The sequence below is a fragment of the Capricornis sumatraensis genome, chromosome 3, assembly GCF_032405125.1.
Source record: "Capricornis sumatraensis isolate serow.1 chromosome 3, serow.2, whole genome shotgun sequence".
Taxonomy (NCBI): domain Eukaryota; kingdom Metazoa; phylum Chordata; class Mammalia; order Artiodactyla; family Bovidae; genus Capricornis; species Capricornis sumatraensis.
In genome coordinates this window covers 62732394-62748693 of record NC_091071.1, presented here as the reverse complement: position 1 = coordinate 62748693, position 16300 = coordinate 62732394, and the positions used below count along the sequence as shown (strand labels likewise).

The following is a 16300-nucleotide window of genomic DNA, read 5'->3' as shown; positions in this document are numbered from 1 at the left end:
ACCAGCACTCCCCAAAGAGCTGTGTTGAAAAAGATAAATACTCACAGGCAACATCTTTCATTAGAACAGGATCTGAAGCATTGCTAGGTGGACCAATTCCTGCTTTGTTCTCTGCACTGACTCGGAACTCGTAGGTGTTTCCTTCTTGCAGTCCTGTCACTTTGCATCTGAGATCAGAAACCGGAGTCTTTGTTGCTCTCACCCATCGCAAGCTTTTCTTCTCTCTCCTTTCTACATGATACCCTGTGATCTCGCTGCCACCGTCATCCACTGGTCTTTTCCAGCTGATAGTGGCAGTGTTTTTAGTGACATTGGAAACCTCTGGCTTTCCAGGGGGGCCAGGTGGACCTGAAAAGGAAGCAAATTTGTGAGAAATCTATGATTTCCTAAGCTCTGCTGCAAAGGTTTATGCATCAATTCCCTTATATGCTGTACTTACCAAATCTGTCTACCATTTTGACAGGTTCAGACTGTACTGGTTCTCCTTTGCCATACTGGTTTACAGCTGAGACCCGGAAGACATACTCATTTCCTTGGATAAGTTTGGTTGCCACGTGCCTGCAAGACTGAATATCTTCGGCAACCACTGTCCACAGAAGTCGGCTGGTTTCTCTCTTTTCCAGGACATAGGACTTAATTGGTGAGCCACCGTCTTCCAAGGGAGGTGTCCATGTGAGTGTTGCTTTTTCAGCAGAAACATTACTGATTTCGATGGGGCCTGGGGGACCAGGTACATCAAGCACTGTCACCTTCACATGTTCACTCTTTGTGCCAAAAGGATTAGTTGCAGTGATGGTGTATTCACCGGCATCTTTTCTAGTCGCATACTTGACAGCAAGCATGGAAGATGTTGGGGTTGAAGTTATCTGAACAATATCTGATGGTCGTATGTCTTTTCCTGCCCTGGACCAACTGGACTTTGGAAGAGGCTTGCCAAGAATGCTAATGGCACTCAGAATGATGGTATCTCCTGCTTTAACTGTTAGCCCATCTTTTATTGTGGGATCAAGAACAATGGTTGGTGCCTCTGCAAAGCAAACAAAAACAAACAAACATTGTAATCAGAAAAGGAAGGTGGCTTAATATACTGTTTTTTTTAATGTGCATAAAAAATAAAATAGACCTACCATATTCATCTTTGCAGATAATGGTTCCTGTACTTTCTGACGGAGCACTGATAGCACCTGCTGTATTCTTTGCTCTAATTCGGAATTCATATTTTCCACCCTCGACAAGGTCAGTAACAGTAAAGGCACAATCTGGGACATTAACATGGTTGGCTTTCGTCCAGGATTTAGAGGGAAGATCTCGCATCTCTACTATATACCCAGTCAGCTTATGGCCACCATCGTATTTAGGTTCAGTCCAGACGAGAGTCACTGAATTCCTTGTTACATTGATAACCTCCGGTTTGCCAGGAGGATCTAAAATAAAGCAACAAACGAACCAACCCAGTCAGCCACACACCGATGTTTTCTCCATGAGGAAATACAAAGAGACATCATACAAAGTCTCTGTATAATGACTTACCAATTGGATCAAGGGCCACAACTGGCTCTGATGGCAGGCTTGGTTTGCCTACTCCTGCTAAATTGATTGCCATAACTCGGAACTCATATTCCAGACCTTCAGTTAGTCCTGTCACTTTGAATTCTTTCATCCTAATAGGAGTCTTATTAGCTCTCTTCCACAAAAGGCTGTTTCTTTCCTTGAACTCGATGTGATACCCTATAAAAGACCCAGTGATGTGTCAGTTCCCAGAGAAAGCACAAATGTAGCCTGATTTTTAAATACACACATACACAGAACAAATAATCGTTCTTGTTGGTATCTACACTTTTATTATCTAGCCATAGGGATATTTTTAGCTCCTGGAATAGACTTACTTATGGCACCTTCTGTTGAAACATTTTAACGTATAAAAATAGATACTGTCATTTAGAAAGCCTTTATTAACTATTACATTAGGACTTTTTCATTCAAATGAAGTTAGCTTAATGAATTAGCTTACTTAATTCTTAATGTTCTGAATGCATGATGAACTGAAAAAAGGGACATATACTTTTGGATGTGCAGATAGTACTGTAAGAAGTAGCACAGATTCAGCTTGTTTTCGGGGAGGAAGATTAATGTAAATGCTCTAGGATAAGAGCCAACAAAATACCTGTAATTGGAGAGCCTCCAGTTTTCCTGGGGTCAGTCCATGTTAGAGATACGGAGTCATGTCTGACATCCACGATATTGGGAGGTGGGGGAGCATCAGGCACATCTAGGAAAAAGCAGATAATTCAAGATTTATAATCAGGAATGTATTCGAAATGAACTGGAACCACGTTCTGCTTTATGTTTTCTGACCTTGAGACACTTACCAAATGGGTGTCTGGCAACAATTGGCTCCGATTTCAGACCCTCTCCTACACCGTATTTATTCTCGGCACTGACCCGGAAGGTGTATTCCATCCCCTCGTGGAGTCTCATGACCCTGAATGTGGTTTTCTGGACGGCCGAGGCACAAGTCACCCACTTGTTGTTTACAGAATCTCTCTTCTCTAGGATGTAGTTGGTGATCTCAGAACCTCCATCGTCCTTCGGAGGACCCCACTTTAAGGTTACGGCTTCTGCTGTGACTTCTTCAAATTTGATCGGTCCAGTGGGGATGCCAGGCTTGCCGACAACTTTTATGGTGAGAGTCCCTTCCTTGGTGCCAGCCACATTCTTCAGTGTGATTGTGTATTTTCCAGCATCAGATTTTCGGCAATCATATACGACAAGAGTGGTGTTAACTGCAGACGATTCAACACTGACTCTTGTGTCTGTTGCTAGAGGGTCTTCCCCTTTCTTCCAGGTCACGGATGGAACTGGCTTGCCTTTTATGGGGATCTTAAGACGGAAATTGCTGTTTTCTTTGGCCAAGTAGCACAAATCAGGTAGGTCCTTTAAGTCAAGGTCAGGAGCCACTGTAAAACAGCAGAGATAAGTCATTTTTTAATGCCGGCAGTTAGTTTTTTCAGATCATTATAGTTTTTAGAGGGTTTTTATGTAAGCCAGGGAATAGGGCTCAAGAGCACTTTTAGTTTTTTATATGGAGCATTTTAAAAGTCTCTATTGAATTTGTTACAATGTTATTTCTGTTTTATGCTTTGGTTTTTTGGCCATTTAGCATGTAGGATCTTAACTCCCAGACCAGGGATCGAACTTGAGAACCCCATGTATTGGAAGGTGAAGTCTTAATCACTGGACTGCCAGGGAAGTCCCAAGAGTGCACTTTTGATGACAAAGGGGAAATGAAGATGATGGCTAAGGGCTTACCGACATCATCCTTCGCCACAGCAGTGATTTCACTTGGGGTGCCTTCTCCATTTTCATTCTCAGCGCTCACTCGGAAGGTATATTCCTTCCCTTCAGTCAAGTCTTTTGTGGTGTACTGTAAGCTTAATGATTTCATGACTCGTTGCCACTTATTTTCTTCAGTCAGGAAATCAACGACGTATCCAGTGATTCGACTTCCACCATCGCTGCGAGGCTTCTTCCAGCCTATGCTGCAAGATGACTTGGTGACAGAGGTCACCTTCAGGTCCACCACTGGTCCAGGGGTTTCTAGAGCAAAGGAGAAATGATGAGTCTAAGCCCCAGAAAACCGAGGTAAGGTGTCACTCAGAGTGATGGGGTGGTAGCCTCATTTGCTTACCGGAAGCTTTGACAGCATCACGTGTCTCACCGGGATCACCAATGCCATACTCGTTTTCAGCAAACACCCTGAAGAAGTAGGATTTTCCCTCCTCCAGGTTAGATACTCTGAAGCTTGTTTTTGAGCACTCTGTTGTTACAGTAGACCAGGACTTCCTCTCTGCATCACGCTTTTCTACCACATAGTTTATGATGGGGCTTCCACCATCAATAATGGGAGGATCCCAGGTAACATAAGCGGAATCTTTGGATATTTCTTTGACCGTCACATTGACGGGTGGCCCAGGAGTATCTGAATAAATAGTGGGTAAATAAGAAATGAATACCTAAAAAACACATTGGCTACATTTTAAACATATATATGATTGTTTTTCCATGTAGACTTACCAAGCACTTTCACTACAATGGTATATTCCTTTTTACCACAGCTGTTCTCCAGAGTCAAGATGTATTTTCCTGCATCATATTTGTTCACCTTTTCACAGCGCAAGAAGGTGTCAAAGTCAGTGGACTTTATGTCCAGTCCAACCCTTTCTCTTAGATTGACGTTTGGCTTAGACCAAGTTATCTTGGGAGGTGGACGTCCTTTCACTGGCACGTACAGTCTCATGGTAACTCCAGCACGCAATATGAGGGTCTTCCTCAAATCAGCATCAAGTTCTCCTTCAGGTGGAACTGTTTACCATTGGAGTGAAGAACGTTAGAGTAATGTGTATTTCCAAGGACTGGCCTGATAACTCCTAAAATATGTTTCTGATTTCTAGTTCTTAAAAAAATTCTTAATATAATCCTCAAAACTTTTACCAACTATCTTAAGACTCTGTAATAATTACTGACCTTTCTATTTTCTAGTATCCTATGGCCCAACCCACGTTTTCCCTGGAGGATCTGCATCTCCTTATCTCATGAACCTTACATACTCTTAAACTCTCTGTATTTTACAAGTAGATGACTGATTTTGGGCTTTCTTCCAGTGAAAGCACTCTGCTATACACTCTGACTTTCTTTATTTCATTGTAGGAAGAAAAGTACACAGTGGGTGAAGTGTAATTCAAAGTAGTAGGAGCATTGATTAGGGAGAATAAGTGAATAGAAGAAATGGTGGGAAAAGAAATTAAGATGGAGAGGGGTGGGTTAGAAGAGAAAATAAAAACCTAAGAATAATAAATAGCTCACTGCTGCTGCTGGTAAGTCGCTTCAGTCATGTCTGACTCTCTGCGACCCTATGGACAGCAGCCCACCAGGCTCCTCTGTCCCTGGCATTCTCCAGGCAAGAATACTGGAGTGGGTTGCCATTTCCTTCTCCAATGCATGCATGCATGCTAAGTCGCTTCAGTCGTGTCTGACTCTGTGTGATCCTATGGACAGCAGCCCACCAGGATCCTCTGTCCCTGGGATTCTCCAGGCAAGAGTACTGGAGAGAGTTGCCATTTCCTTCTACGAAATGGCTCACTACTTAGTTTTTTTAAAAAAACAACAACTTTTTATTCTCAATAAAATCCCTATATTCCATAATCTTTTGAAGATAGGAAATTCTCAGGTAAGTAAGAAAAACATTTCAAAACCACAAATCACCTTGCCTTCCATTTGGCTTGTTATACAGTACCATAAAGTACCAACCCAGCTCTCCTACAACATACTTCTAGAGTTACCAACCCTAAAACTTGTAAATAAATAAATCTACATAGAGGAGTTCTATATATTCCTTCTTACAGTATGACTGATGAAAAGAGTTCTGTATATTTCTCCTGGTAATACTTACTTAAAATGTCCTTGGGACAGTGTTTGTCGGGCACATCGCTGGGGTCACTGTATCCAATCTTATTAACGGCATACACACGGAACTGGTATTCTGTGTTTTCCATTAGGCCGGTAACCTCAAAGCGGGTTTTCTGGAGCTTCTGTGGTAAATTGCACCTCACCCAGTTATCCGAATCAGCTCGTTTTACTTCAACAAGGTAACCAATGATAGGACTGCCCCCGTCATAGGCTGGCTTGCCCCAAGACAGACTCACAGAGCTCCGGGTTGTGTCATATACTTTGGGGAAAGCTGGTGGTCCAGGAGGATCTGAGGATGATAATAGAAAAATTTCATTAAAACGTCATTCCTGGTTGTTGAATGCTGATTATCACACAGCTGTGGGACTCTTCCATGAAAACTTACACAGAGGATCTTGGGCATAAACAGCTTTGGAGGCATCACTGGGTTTGCCTGGTCCAGCCTTGTTGATGGCTATAACTCGGAACTCATATTCTGTGCCTTCTTGGAGACCTGTTGCTTTTATTGTTCTTTCTATCACAGGTTTTCTGTTGACTTTAGTCCAGTTAACTGCGTGGGTTTCCCGCTTTTCAACCAAATAGCCGGTGATGGGGGAGCCGCCGTCATCTGCTGGGGGCTTCCAGCTGACTGTCATGTGGTCCTTGGTTACGTTGCTAATAACAGGGGGGTCACAGCGTCCAGGAGGGTCTGCAGAGGTTAACCGACAGGTTTATGTCCCGGTCTAAAAGGTAATATTTAAAAAGCAGAATGAAAAACTGCAGGAAAACGTTCTTACCGTATGGGTTTTTGGCAATTGCTGGCTCAGTTAAGATCGGGTCGCCCACTCCGTATTTATTTTCAGCACAAATTCGGAACTGGTACTCGTGGCCCTCTATCAGTTTCTCCACACTGCAGCTGGTGATGGGCACAGTAGCAGAGACTTGAGCCCAGTTGGGTCTGCTCGTTTCACGTTTGTCAACAATGTAGTTGGTGATTTCTGAGCCTCCATCTTCAAGAGGAGGTTCCCAAGAAAGCATTGCACGATCCGAATACATTTTGTTGATTTTAACGGATGCTGGAGGACCTGGTTTATCTGAAAGGATAAGAAAGAAAAGGTAAGTCTTTCTCCCAAACATATGAAATAGGGGATGAACAGAGTGGAGGACTGGAGACCTGGGCTGCTGTCTTTATACTGTCATTAGCTTCCCATACGACCTTGCAAGTTACTTTTCTCCAGATCTTAATTTCCTCATATCTAAAATTAAGTATCTGGAATACGTGATCTCTAATGGTCTTTTCAGCTGTAAAACACTACTGTTCTGTGTTGAGAATAATTCCATGATGACAAAAGATACATCAAGTTAGGTATCTTTTCTCACATGGTATTTTGTAAATTCTATGACATCACATTAACCAAAGTAAAGCCTGAGAGTCTAGTGAAGTGTTTTAGTTACCTAATACTTTGAGCTTGATAGTAGCTGATTTGGAGCCACTTGGGTTTTCAGCAGTGATGGTGTAGTCCCCTGAGTCTCTCCGGGTCACACTGAACAGCTCCAGGGTGCACAGGTTCCGCTGCGTGGCCATCTTGATCCCTTCCGATGGTTTCAGCAGTGTGCCATCCTTCTTCCAAGAGACTGTGGGCTTCGGTTTGCCAAAGACAGTAGCATCCAGGCAAACGTTGGTTCCAGCTTTCACAGTAAGCAAAGATTTCATAGCCACACTCAGGTCTATCCTGGGAGGCACTGGAAAGAAGTAAGATAAAGGGATTTAATATATGCAAAGCTATATTATATAATGCTTATTTGTAAAAGTGAGAAATAAATAGGCTATCTTTTTCAAGATGGGATTTTCTTAAAGTAACTATTCATTATAAAAGAAATACAAGTTTAATGCCAAAATTTGATAATGCTGACAGTATAAAAAAAAGGAAAGATATTATCCACCATCCCAGCATCCTGAAAGCTTCACTCTTATCACTTTGGTGCATTTTTTGGGGGCATCTTTCTGTGCATGTGTATGGTTAAAAGTATGTGGTCTTCACGGTTTGCTATCTTTTTAGTTTAACATGTTATTAAGATTCTCTATAATCATAATTTTTAATGTCTGTATACAAAGTACCTATCATTTTATTTGTCCTTATTTTCATAGATGTAGATTTAGTTTTTTATTAGGGGAAACATGTATTATGAGTGATGTCTTCCTTTGCCTAGAATGTCCAACAGAATCTTACCACTTTCTGCCATGATAGTCACTGGATCGGAAGGTTCAGAAGGCTGGCTAATATTTACTGCGGTCTTGGCAATTGCTCTGAATTGATACTGAGCATTCTCTTCTAAGCCAGTCACTGTGAACTCTTCCTGGGGAATCTGGTGAGGTGAAGTATTACACCGTATCCACTTATCACCAGGAAGTTTGCAAGCTTCTACGAAATAGCCAATAATTTTGCTGCCTCCATCATGCTTAGGACGAGCCCAGACAAGAGATACAGTACTCTTGGAAATATCAATGACTTCAGGCTTGCCAGGAGGATCTAGAACCAAGAGAGATATTCTCAGCATTTGTCTTAACAGCAGAAATGTTCTTTTTCACTGTATCACCCAGAATATATTCCTGAATGGAAATAGTAACATTTAGAGATGCCAAGATTTAAATGTGCCCTCATAATACTTAAAAAAAATAATTACCAATTGGAGTTCTTGCAGTCACATATTCAGTTGGTTTGCTGGGTGGGCTGGATCCAGCTTTGTTTAGGGCATAGATTCTGAATGAATACTCAAGGCCTTCTACCAGGCCAGCACAGGGATATTCAGTTGACCGGACAGGAGTGTCATTGGCTTTCACCCAGAGCAAACTGTTTCTTTCTTTGCGTTCAATCAGGTAACCAGTGATGGGGCTGCCTCCGTCACTGTCGGGCCTGTCCCATGCCACGAAGATGCAGTCTTTGTTGACTTTAGTGACGCGTGCGTTCTTGGGTTCACTGGGAACACCTGGAGATGAAGACCAGGGAAATGTCAGTTTCCAGCCTACACAACAGATTAGAAAGAAAACAGTTCAGTTTTTCGTCCTGAAAGGAACATACCAAATGGGAACTTAGCCACCATCTTGGGAGACGTGAGAGGCTCTGAAATGCCAAATCGATTCTCGGCACGGACCCGGAAGATGTACTCTTGGCCTGGGATCAGTTTCCCAACCCTGCAGTTAGTTTTTGTCACTGACGCTAGCGCTGTCACCCAGTCACCTCGGCTCACGTCACACTTCTCCACGATGTAATTGGTGATGTTGCTGCCTCCATCCTCCAGAGGAATGTGCCAGGACAGGGAGCAGGCATCAGCGTCTATGTCAGAAATGTCAAATGGAGGCTGGGGGGGTCCAGGAGCGTCTGTGTGAACCAAGAGGAGAGAAAAGGTAAGGATAGGAATGGGACTGGAAAAAATGCTTCTGATCTTCACATGTGGATGGCTGTTTGTCTAATGCTGAACCTACCCATGACGATGACTTTGATTTTCTGAGTGTCTGTCCCAGAACTGTTCTCTGCAGTGAGGCTATAGTAACCGCTGTCTTTCCTAGTAACATCTTTTATGATCAGAATTGAAGAATTGTCTGCTTTATGCACAGCCAGGTGGCTGGAGGTAACAACGTCATCTTCTCCTTTTTTCCATTTACAGACCGGATTAGGCTTTCCATACACATGGGCTTCGATTCGGAGTTTCTTCCCAGCTTTGATAGTAATTTGCTCTGGCATGAGGATCTTGGGTGGCACTGAAAGTAAGATGAAGATACATTAATTTTGTGGGGAGGTTAAATTTCCTCTAATGAGAAACTATACTAGTGTTTTTCAAGTGGTGAATAACAACCCATTAGCAGGTTCCAGGGGATGTCTGCATCACTGCTAATACTTTTTTAAAAGAATGAGATTGAATTGAAAATACCAGAGTCTAGCATACATAATAAGGATGGGTGTTGCTCTAAGAAACTTCTTTTTAAAGTTATATATATATATGTATGTGTGTACTGTGTCATGATTTAAGTTGTTTTACCATGCGTGTGGGTGTAAATGTTTGAAAACCACTATTCTCTCCTATATTTCAGGTATTTCTGGAATTAGATTCTTCGGGGATAAATGTTTCCATGTCAAAAGAAAATTCTTGTAAACTATTATCACGTGATAAAAATGACTCAGTGTCCACTTACACAGCTGTTCTTTGGCTTCGTACACGCCTTCAGCTTCTCTCGGCAAACTGACTCCCACAGCATTTCTGGCCGCTACTCTAAATTTGTATTTCTTCCCTTCCTTGAGGCCAGTGACAACCAGGCTGAGGTCTTTCACCACTGAGTACTCTGTCCAGCGATCTGCAGGCTGCTCCTCTTCCCTGTAACTAACGATGTAGCCGTCGATTTTAGCGCCTCCATCACGCAGGGGCGGTAACCAGGCTAATACAGCGCTGTTCTTTGTCATTTCAGTAACCTCGAGTTTCCTGGGTGGATCTGGCTCACCTGGAAGAAAAACGTGATTAAGAAAAAACTGTCCAGGTCGCCAAATCCATCCCTTTGTAATATACATTAATGTTTTCATATGCCACCTGCTTCAAAGTATGTGGGAAATGTGGTTCGGGCTGTTGAAAGTAAAAAGTACTCTATGAGGCAGATCAAAAGTCTTCAGTGAGAGAGTTAGATATTCTTTTGTGCTGTGTAGGTTTCTACGAGTTAAAGCCCTTTAGGGTTTTGGTATCTGGTAACTGTTTGGTGTCTTGACTTGATTGAAGTTGGGGACTGGGGTTAAGAGAGGGGAGAAAGGATGTGACTTACTTAGAGGGTCCGTCGCAAGCACTGGTTTGGGGACATCTGTTGGGACACCAGGGCCATACTCATTGACAGCAGTCACTCTGAAGAAATATTCTGTCCCAGGGACAAGATTGGTGACATGGAAGCTTGTTTTCTTCACTTCTGGGGTGACTGTCGACCATGTCTTTCTCTCTGCCTCACGTTTCTCCACAATATAATGTGTCACCTGGCTCCCGCCATCATTCTCGGGAGGGCCCCAGGAAACGTGGCATGATGTTTTAGTGACATCTGAAACTTTTAAATCAGACACGGGCCCAGGGGTATCTGTAAAGAACCACAAGATTAGATATATGAGTTCCCTCAGCCTCCTGATTAACTAAGGAGATTTTTGAAGGGGAAGAAGACAGTTTTTCACCACCCACCTAATACTCTGACATTCACAAACACGGCCTTTTCTCCCGCTGGGTTCACAAGCGTCAAAGAGTATTTTCCTGAGTCGTCACGTGTAGAATTGGGGATGACAAGGAAGGCCATGGTGTCAACCAAATCAACCTGTCCCTTTCTGACCACATTATCAATACCCACTTTTCTCCAGGTGACCTTAGGGGCTGGTCGCCCTCTCACGATGGCAAATAGTCGGATGGGGCATCCTGCCCTCACAGTGACCAGTTTTCTCATGCTGGCATCCAAGTCAATCTCCGGAGGTTCTACAAATGACATGAAGGCCATTAGTTGACTTCAGAATGTGGGGAAGTCATGTGAGAAGTGAAACAATAAACCAAGTGATAACCTAGGGCCTCACCTAGGATTTCTTTAGGTTTAATAGCATCCTTTAGTTCTGCAGGGCGCCCGATGCCAACTTGGTTTTGGGCACAAACCCTGAACTCATATTCCTGGTTTTCATCCAAGCTGGTCACGGTGAATTCCATGCGGACAAGTTGCGCTGCAGCATTGCACCTTTTCCAGCCTTCATCCGGTGACATGTCTGCTTTTTTAGGTCTCATTTCCACAACATAGCCAATGATTGGTGCACCACCATCATACACTGGTTTTCCCCAACCAAGAGTTATGGAACTTTTGGTTGTATCAACCACTTTGAGATTGGTCGGTGGACCAGGTGGTTCTGAAAGTAAATTACGTAAGAATAAATTTACATTTGGTTAACCACTACTAGTGATATGTTAATGTATAATTTTATACAGTCTATTCTTAATTAACCACAGATAGTACATTCAATTTCTCAGTTGCTAACTAAGTCCTCCTTATTTTCCTTTGAAAATTTAGAATCTACCATTGTTCGTATATTTTAGGTGGTTTGGTAAAAGATCTATTTGGAAAAATACTGGCTAAGATAAAGTTTTGATGTTGTGGATTTAACTTGTCTAATACCTCTGCATTTGAGATTAAGAGTTGATATAATACCAGAGAAAAACAAGAACATCATACCTATGGGGTCTTTTGCTACCACTGGTCTTGATGGCAAGCTTGGTTCTCCAATTCCAACTTCATTTTCTGCCTTGACACGGAACTGATACTCATGTCCTGGAAGGAGATTCTGTACTTTCAGACGTCTCTCGGGAACTGCACTCTTGTTGACAGGGACCCATCGCACTGAATGTTTTTCCTTTTTCTCCAAATAGTATCCTGTGATGGACTTTCCACCATCATATTCAGGTGGCGTCCAAACCACGGTCATCTCTTCTTTGCTTACTTTAGTGACTTCTGGGGGATCAGGGCGACCAGGTTTATCATATTTGGTTTTCGCAATGATTGGCTTAGTTTCTGTTGGAGGCCCTGTGCCTATCTTATTTTCTGCACGGACTCTGAAGATATATTCATTTCCTTCTATGAGACGTGTTACTGTAGTACCAGGTGTTAAGATAGTAGAGGAAAAGGTGGACCAAACCATTCTCTTGCTCTCACATTTTTCTAAAATATAATTTTGGATCTCACAGCCACCATCATCCTCCGGTGGATCCCAGCGAAGAGAACACCTGTCACTACACACATCAGTAATTTTCAGATTTCTTACAGGGCCAGGCTTATCTAAAACATTCACAGTGGCAAAGGCCATGAAACTGCCAGCCGTGTTAGTTGCTGTAATTACGTATTTACCACCATCACTTCGCTTCGCTTTAGTGAGAGAAAATTTAGACGAATCACCACTGGTGTCAATCTTGACCCTTGGTGATCTTGTTAAGTCTGTAGCATCTTTGTCCTTGGTCCATGAAACTTCTGGAAACGGTTTGCCTCTAACACCGGCCTCAAGTCGAATGGTGTCTCCTGCTTTGACAGTGAGCACACCACTTAATTTCAGATCGAGTACTGGTTTCTGCAGGTCTTCCTTCACAACAACTTCCTCTGTCTTTACCCAGTCACTTTCCCCACCTTCATTCTTTGTTTGCACTCTGAACTCATAAATCTGGTTTTCAACACATTTGTCAACCATGTAGTGGGTTTCTTTAATGCTTCCTTTATGCACTCTTTCCCAATCAGGAGAGCCCTTCAGCCTCCTTTCAACGTGATATGATAGATTTGGGCTACCACCATCATAATCAGGCCGCCTCCATTTTAGATAGACAAATGTCTTTCCTTTATCTGCAATATGAAGGTTTTCGGGCTCCCCTGGTCTATCAATAGGGTTAATAGCCAGAATTGGAGTTTTGGTTTCAATGGTTGGCCCAACACCTACTTTATTCTCTGCACAAACTCGGAAATAGTATTCGTTGTTGGCTAAGAGGTTGGCCTTGATTAATCGCTTAGTGACATCTGAGGCGACAATTGACCAGCCTTTCTGATTTGGTTTGCGATATTCCACTATAAAGTTTGTTATTTCTGAGCCACCATTGTCTAGTGGGTTTTCCCAAGAAATTGTACAGTTCTCTTTGGTTACATTGGTGACCTTTAAATTCTGGCAAGGCCCGGGTCTGTCAAGGACATTAACGATAGCAAAACCCTGGGCGTGTCCACTGCTGTTCTTGGCCGAGATGATGTACTTGCCATGATCAGCTCTAACAGCTTCTTTAATTTGTAACTCAACACGAGGTAGGTCATGAATTATGTTAACCCGCTTATCTTGGACCACTGCTTTGCCTTCCTTGGACCAAGTTATGTCCGGTTCAGGTCTGCCTTTGACCCGAGCAAGAATGCGGATAGTCTGGCCTACTCTGACGGTGATGACATCACGACAGGTTACGTCAAGTTCTACTTCTGGAGGATGAAGGATGTCCTTTGCGATTACAGATTCTGCTAGTTCGCGTGGCTCTCCTTCTCCCACAATGTTAGCTGCCTTTATACGGAATCTGTATTCATTTCCTTCGATGAGTCCAGGTACCCTAAAGGCACACTGCCTAATGAGTTCATCTTTGTTAATCCTGTCCCACTGTGTTGTCCCAGCTTTCTGGCATTCTACAACATAGCCCAGAATGGGGCTGCCACCATCGCTGAGAGGCTTTGTCCACACCAGATCAGCTGATTCTCTGGTCTTGTCTTTCAGCTTAGGATTAATAGGTGGTCCAGGGGGTTTGATGGGCCGGCAAGCTTTTATTGGATCCGAACTTGGGGATGGATTGCTTAGTCCTGCAAGATTCTCAGCAAACACTCTAAACTCATATGTATTTCCCTCATAGAGTCCAGTCACTCTGAACTTCAGGTCCGCTAGAGGAGTTTTGTTGACTCGCACCCATTTGCCTGTTACTTCTCGACGCTCCAGATAGTAACCAGTTATTGGACTCCCGCCATCAGATTTTGGCAGGGTCCACGCCACTGTTGCAGCATTTTCCGTAATGTCAGTAACCACTGGTTTACCAGGAGGAGATGGAGGACTAAATTTATGTTTAGCAACAGTAGGTACAGAGTCAAGAGGAGGGCCGATACCAATCTTATTCTCTGCTTTCACTCGGAAGACATATTCATATCCCTTTTGCAGGTGTGGGACTTTCAACTTTGTCTTGCTGCTACCTGAAGATACCACACCCCATGTATCTTTCTTTGTGTCTTTTTTCTCAACGATGTAATTTATCACAGGGCTTCCTCCATCATCCTTAGGTGGCTGCCATGATATGGTCATATATTCAGGGGTAACTTCCAGGATATTAATAGGGCCTGTTGGTGGACCAGGAACATCAAGAACAGTAAGATGTACGGCTACTGTTTTGGTGCCGGCTGCATTGGACACTGTGATCTGATATTCCCCGGTATCTTTCCTTAAGCAGTTCTTAATGGTGAGTACTGACGAGAAGTTGTCAGTCTCAACTGTATAGTGTTCATCTGTTTTAATCTCATTCCCATCGGTTGTCCACTTTGCAGTAGGAATGGGCACGCCTCTTATAATGGCAGGGAATCTGACTGTAGTTCCGGCTTTTACCACAAGGCCTTCAATTAATTTCACATCCAGCTCCACAGATGGAGGCACTGGAAAGTAAACACGAGGAAATTAGATTTTGCTTTTGATGATATGGATAATATCACAATATAAATAATTTTAAAAAGAAAAAAATAGTGCCAATCTAAAATTTACCTAGTTTTTCTTGACATTCTATTGGGATAGTTGTGTCAGGGAGACCAAGACCCACAATGTTTTCAGCTTTTACCCGGAATCTATAGGTCTTTCCTTGTTGTAGTCCAGTAACAACACACTCTAAGTTTGTCACGGTCTTGAACTTAATCCAGTCTTCGGTGCCCTCTTCCTGATATTCTACCAAATATCCTGTGATTGGAGAGCCACCATCGCGGTCTGGCTTATTCCAAACAAGGGAGACTTCAGTCTTGTCAACATCCACATGGTGTAGGTTCTTGGGTGGCCCTGGGGGATCTTTTCAGAAGAAGTTATGATGAATAAACAATATTCTCAAAGACAGTCAAACAGTACTTTTGTATCCAAAGAGAGCAACTTACGTAGGGGATCCACAGCTTTGATGGGTTTAGGTGTTTCTACAAAGGGACCACGTCCATACTGGTTCTCAGCAGCGACTCGGAAGACATACTGATTGCCTTCATTAAGATGCTTAGCCAAGTGACTCTTTTTCTTTGATGTAGTTGAAAGAGGTGACCACTGGGCACTGGCAACATCTTTCCTCTCAACCACATAATTTGTAATAACAGAACCACCATCATCCAGGGGTTCCTTCCAAGTAAGGTAACAAGAATCTTTCCTTATTTCACTGACTTCCAGATCTCTAGGTGGCCCAGGCTTATCTGAAAAGTGTTAAATAACACAGTTATGTAAGTGATTTGATCCAGCTAAGAACTCAAAATGTATTGAGTTACATTTATATGTTATTGCATTAAGGACATCACGAGCACTAAAATTCTTACCTAATACGAGTACTTTTACTGAGACAGTTTTTGAACCAGCTGGATTCTCCACTGTTAAGGAGTAAATGCCACCATCTTCATGGGCAGCATTACGAATTTCAAGCTTGCTGCCAACTGGAGTAACATCAATTCTTGCTTTAGTTGGAGCCTCTCTGTCTTCCTTTTTCCAGGTTACTTTTGGGAATGGCACTCCTTTGATGATGGCACTAAGCCTTAGAGTATCACCAACCCTTATGTGTTGTTCTCTTGCCATGTTGGCATCAAGAATCAACTCGGGGGGTTCTAGAATAAAGAGAATGGTACTTTCAGATTTGCTTTGTTCATGTATTTTACAGTTAAGCATAGACAATGAAACCTGTCTTCCTTGCGGAGGCAACTGAGAATGTCTGTACTCACCGAGCCTGTCTTTTACTAGCACTGGCTCAGGAACATGAGCTGGATCTGACTCGCCAGCTGCATTAACTGCTATTACTCTGAACTTATAGGATTGACCATCCCGAAGACCGGTCACTTTATAGTTAGTTTCAGGACAAGACTCAGGAGTGTGATTGGCTCTTTTCCATTCTTCATCTCCAACTTTCTGGTACTCAACAATGTAACCCAGAATCTTGCTCCCACCATCACGACGTGGTGGTTGCCAGGTTAGATCAACTGAATTACATGTTGTATCTATTGCTTCAGGATTAACAGGTGGACTTGGTTTAGCTACATAACAAAAGAGAAGATCAAAACAGAGTTAGAATATAGCTGGAAACA

General features: G+C 42.8%; 1 protein-coding gene across 4 annotated transcripts in view; it reads right to left on the bottom strand.

The window, feature by feature from the left end:
• The window catches only part of TTN (titin), a 272102-nt gene that overhangs the window by 49335 nt on the left and 206467 nt on the right, over nucleotides 1–16300 (bottom strand). For all 4 annotated transcript variants that reach the window (XM_068969318.1, XM_068969319.1, XM_068969320.1 and 1 more), the window contains 26 exons: nucleotides 15941–16249; nucleotides 15545–15826; nucleotides 15125–15424; nucleotides 14748–15041; nucleotides 11675–14641; nucleotides 11031–11351; nucleotides 10651–10935; nucleotides 10253–10552; nucleotides 9638–9940; nucleotides 8930–9205; nucleotides 8526–8825; nucleotides 8131–8433; nucleotides 7677–7976; nucleotides 6901–7188; nucleotides 6243–6539; nucleotides 5852–6154; nucleotides 5450–5755; nucleotides 4075–4362; nucleotides 3689–3979; nucleotides 3310–3597; nucleotides 2370–2957; nucleotides 2165–2269; nucleotides 1531–1728; nucleotides 1128–1424; nucleotides 440–1027; nucleotides 46–348 (listed from right to left, as the gene is read on the bottom strand). In XM_068969318.1, coding sequence (XP_068825419.1) covers nucleotides 46–348; nucleotides 440–1027; nucleotides 1128–1424; nucleotides 1531–1728; nucleotides 2165–2269; nucleotides 2370–2957; nucleotides 3310–3597; nucleotides 3689–3979; nucleotides 4075–4362; nucleotides 5450–5755; nucleotides 5852–6154; nucleotides 6243–6539; nucleotides 6901–7188; nucleotides 7677–7976; nucleotides 8131–8433; nucleotides 8526–8825; nucleotides 8930–9205; nucleotides 9638–9940; nucleotides 10253–10552; nucleotides 10651–10935; nucleotides 11031–11351; nucleotides 11675–14641; nucleotides 14748–15041; nucleotides 15125–15424; nucleotides 15545–15826; nucleotides 15941–16249 — 10680 coding nt within the window. The remainder of the gene's footprint in view (nucleotides 1–45; nucleotides 349–439; nucleotides 1028–1127; nucleotides 1425–1530; nucleotides 1729–2164; nucleotides 2270–2369; nucleotides 2958–3309; nucleotides 3598–3688; nucleotides 3980–4074; nucleotides 4363–5449; nucleotides 5756–5851; nucleotides 6155–6242; nucleotides 6540–6900; nucleotides 7189–7676; nucleotides 7977–8130; nucleotides 8434–8525; nucleotides 8826–8929; nucleotides 9206–9637; nucleotides 9941–10252; nucleotides 10553–10650; nucleotides 10936–11030; nucleotides 11352–11674; nucleotides 14642–14747; nucleotides 15042–15124; nucleotides 15425–15544; nucleotides 15827–15940; nucleotides 16250–16300) is intronic.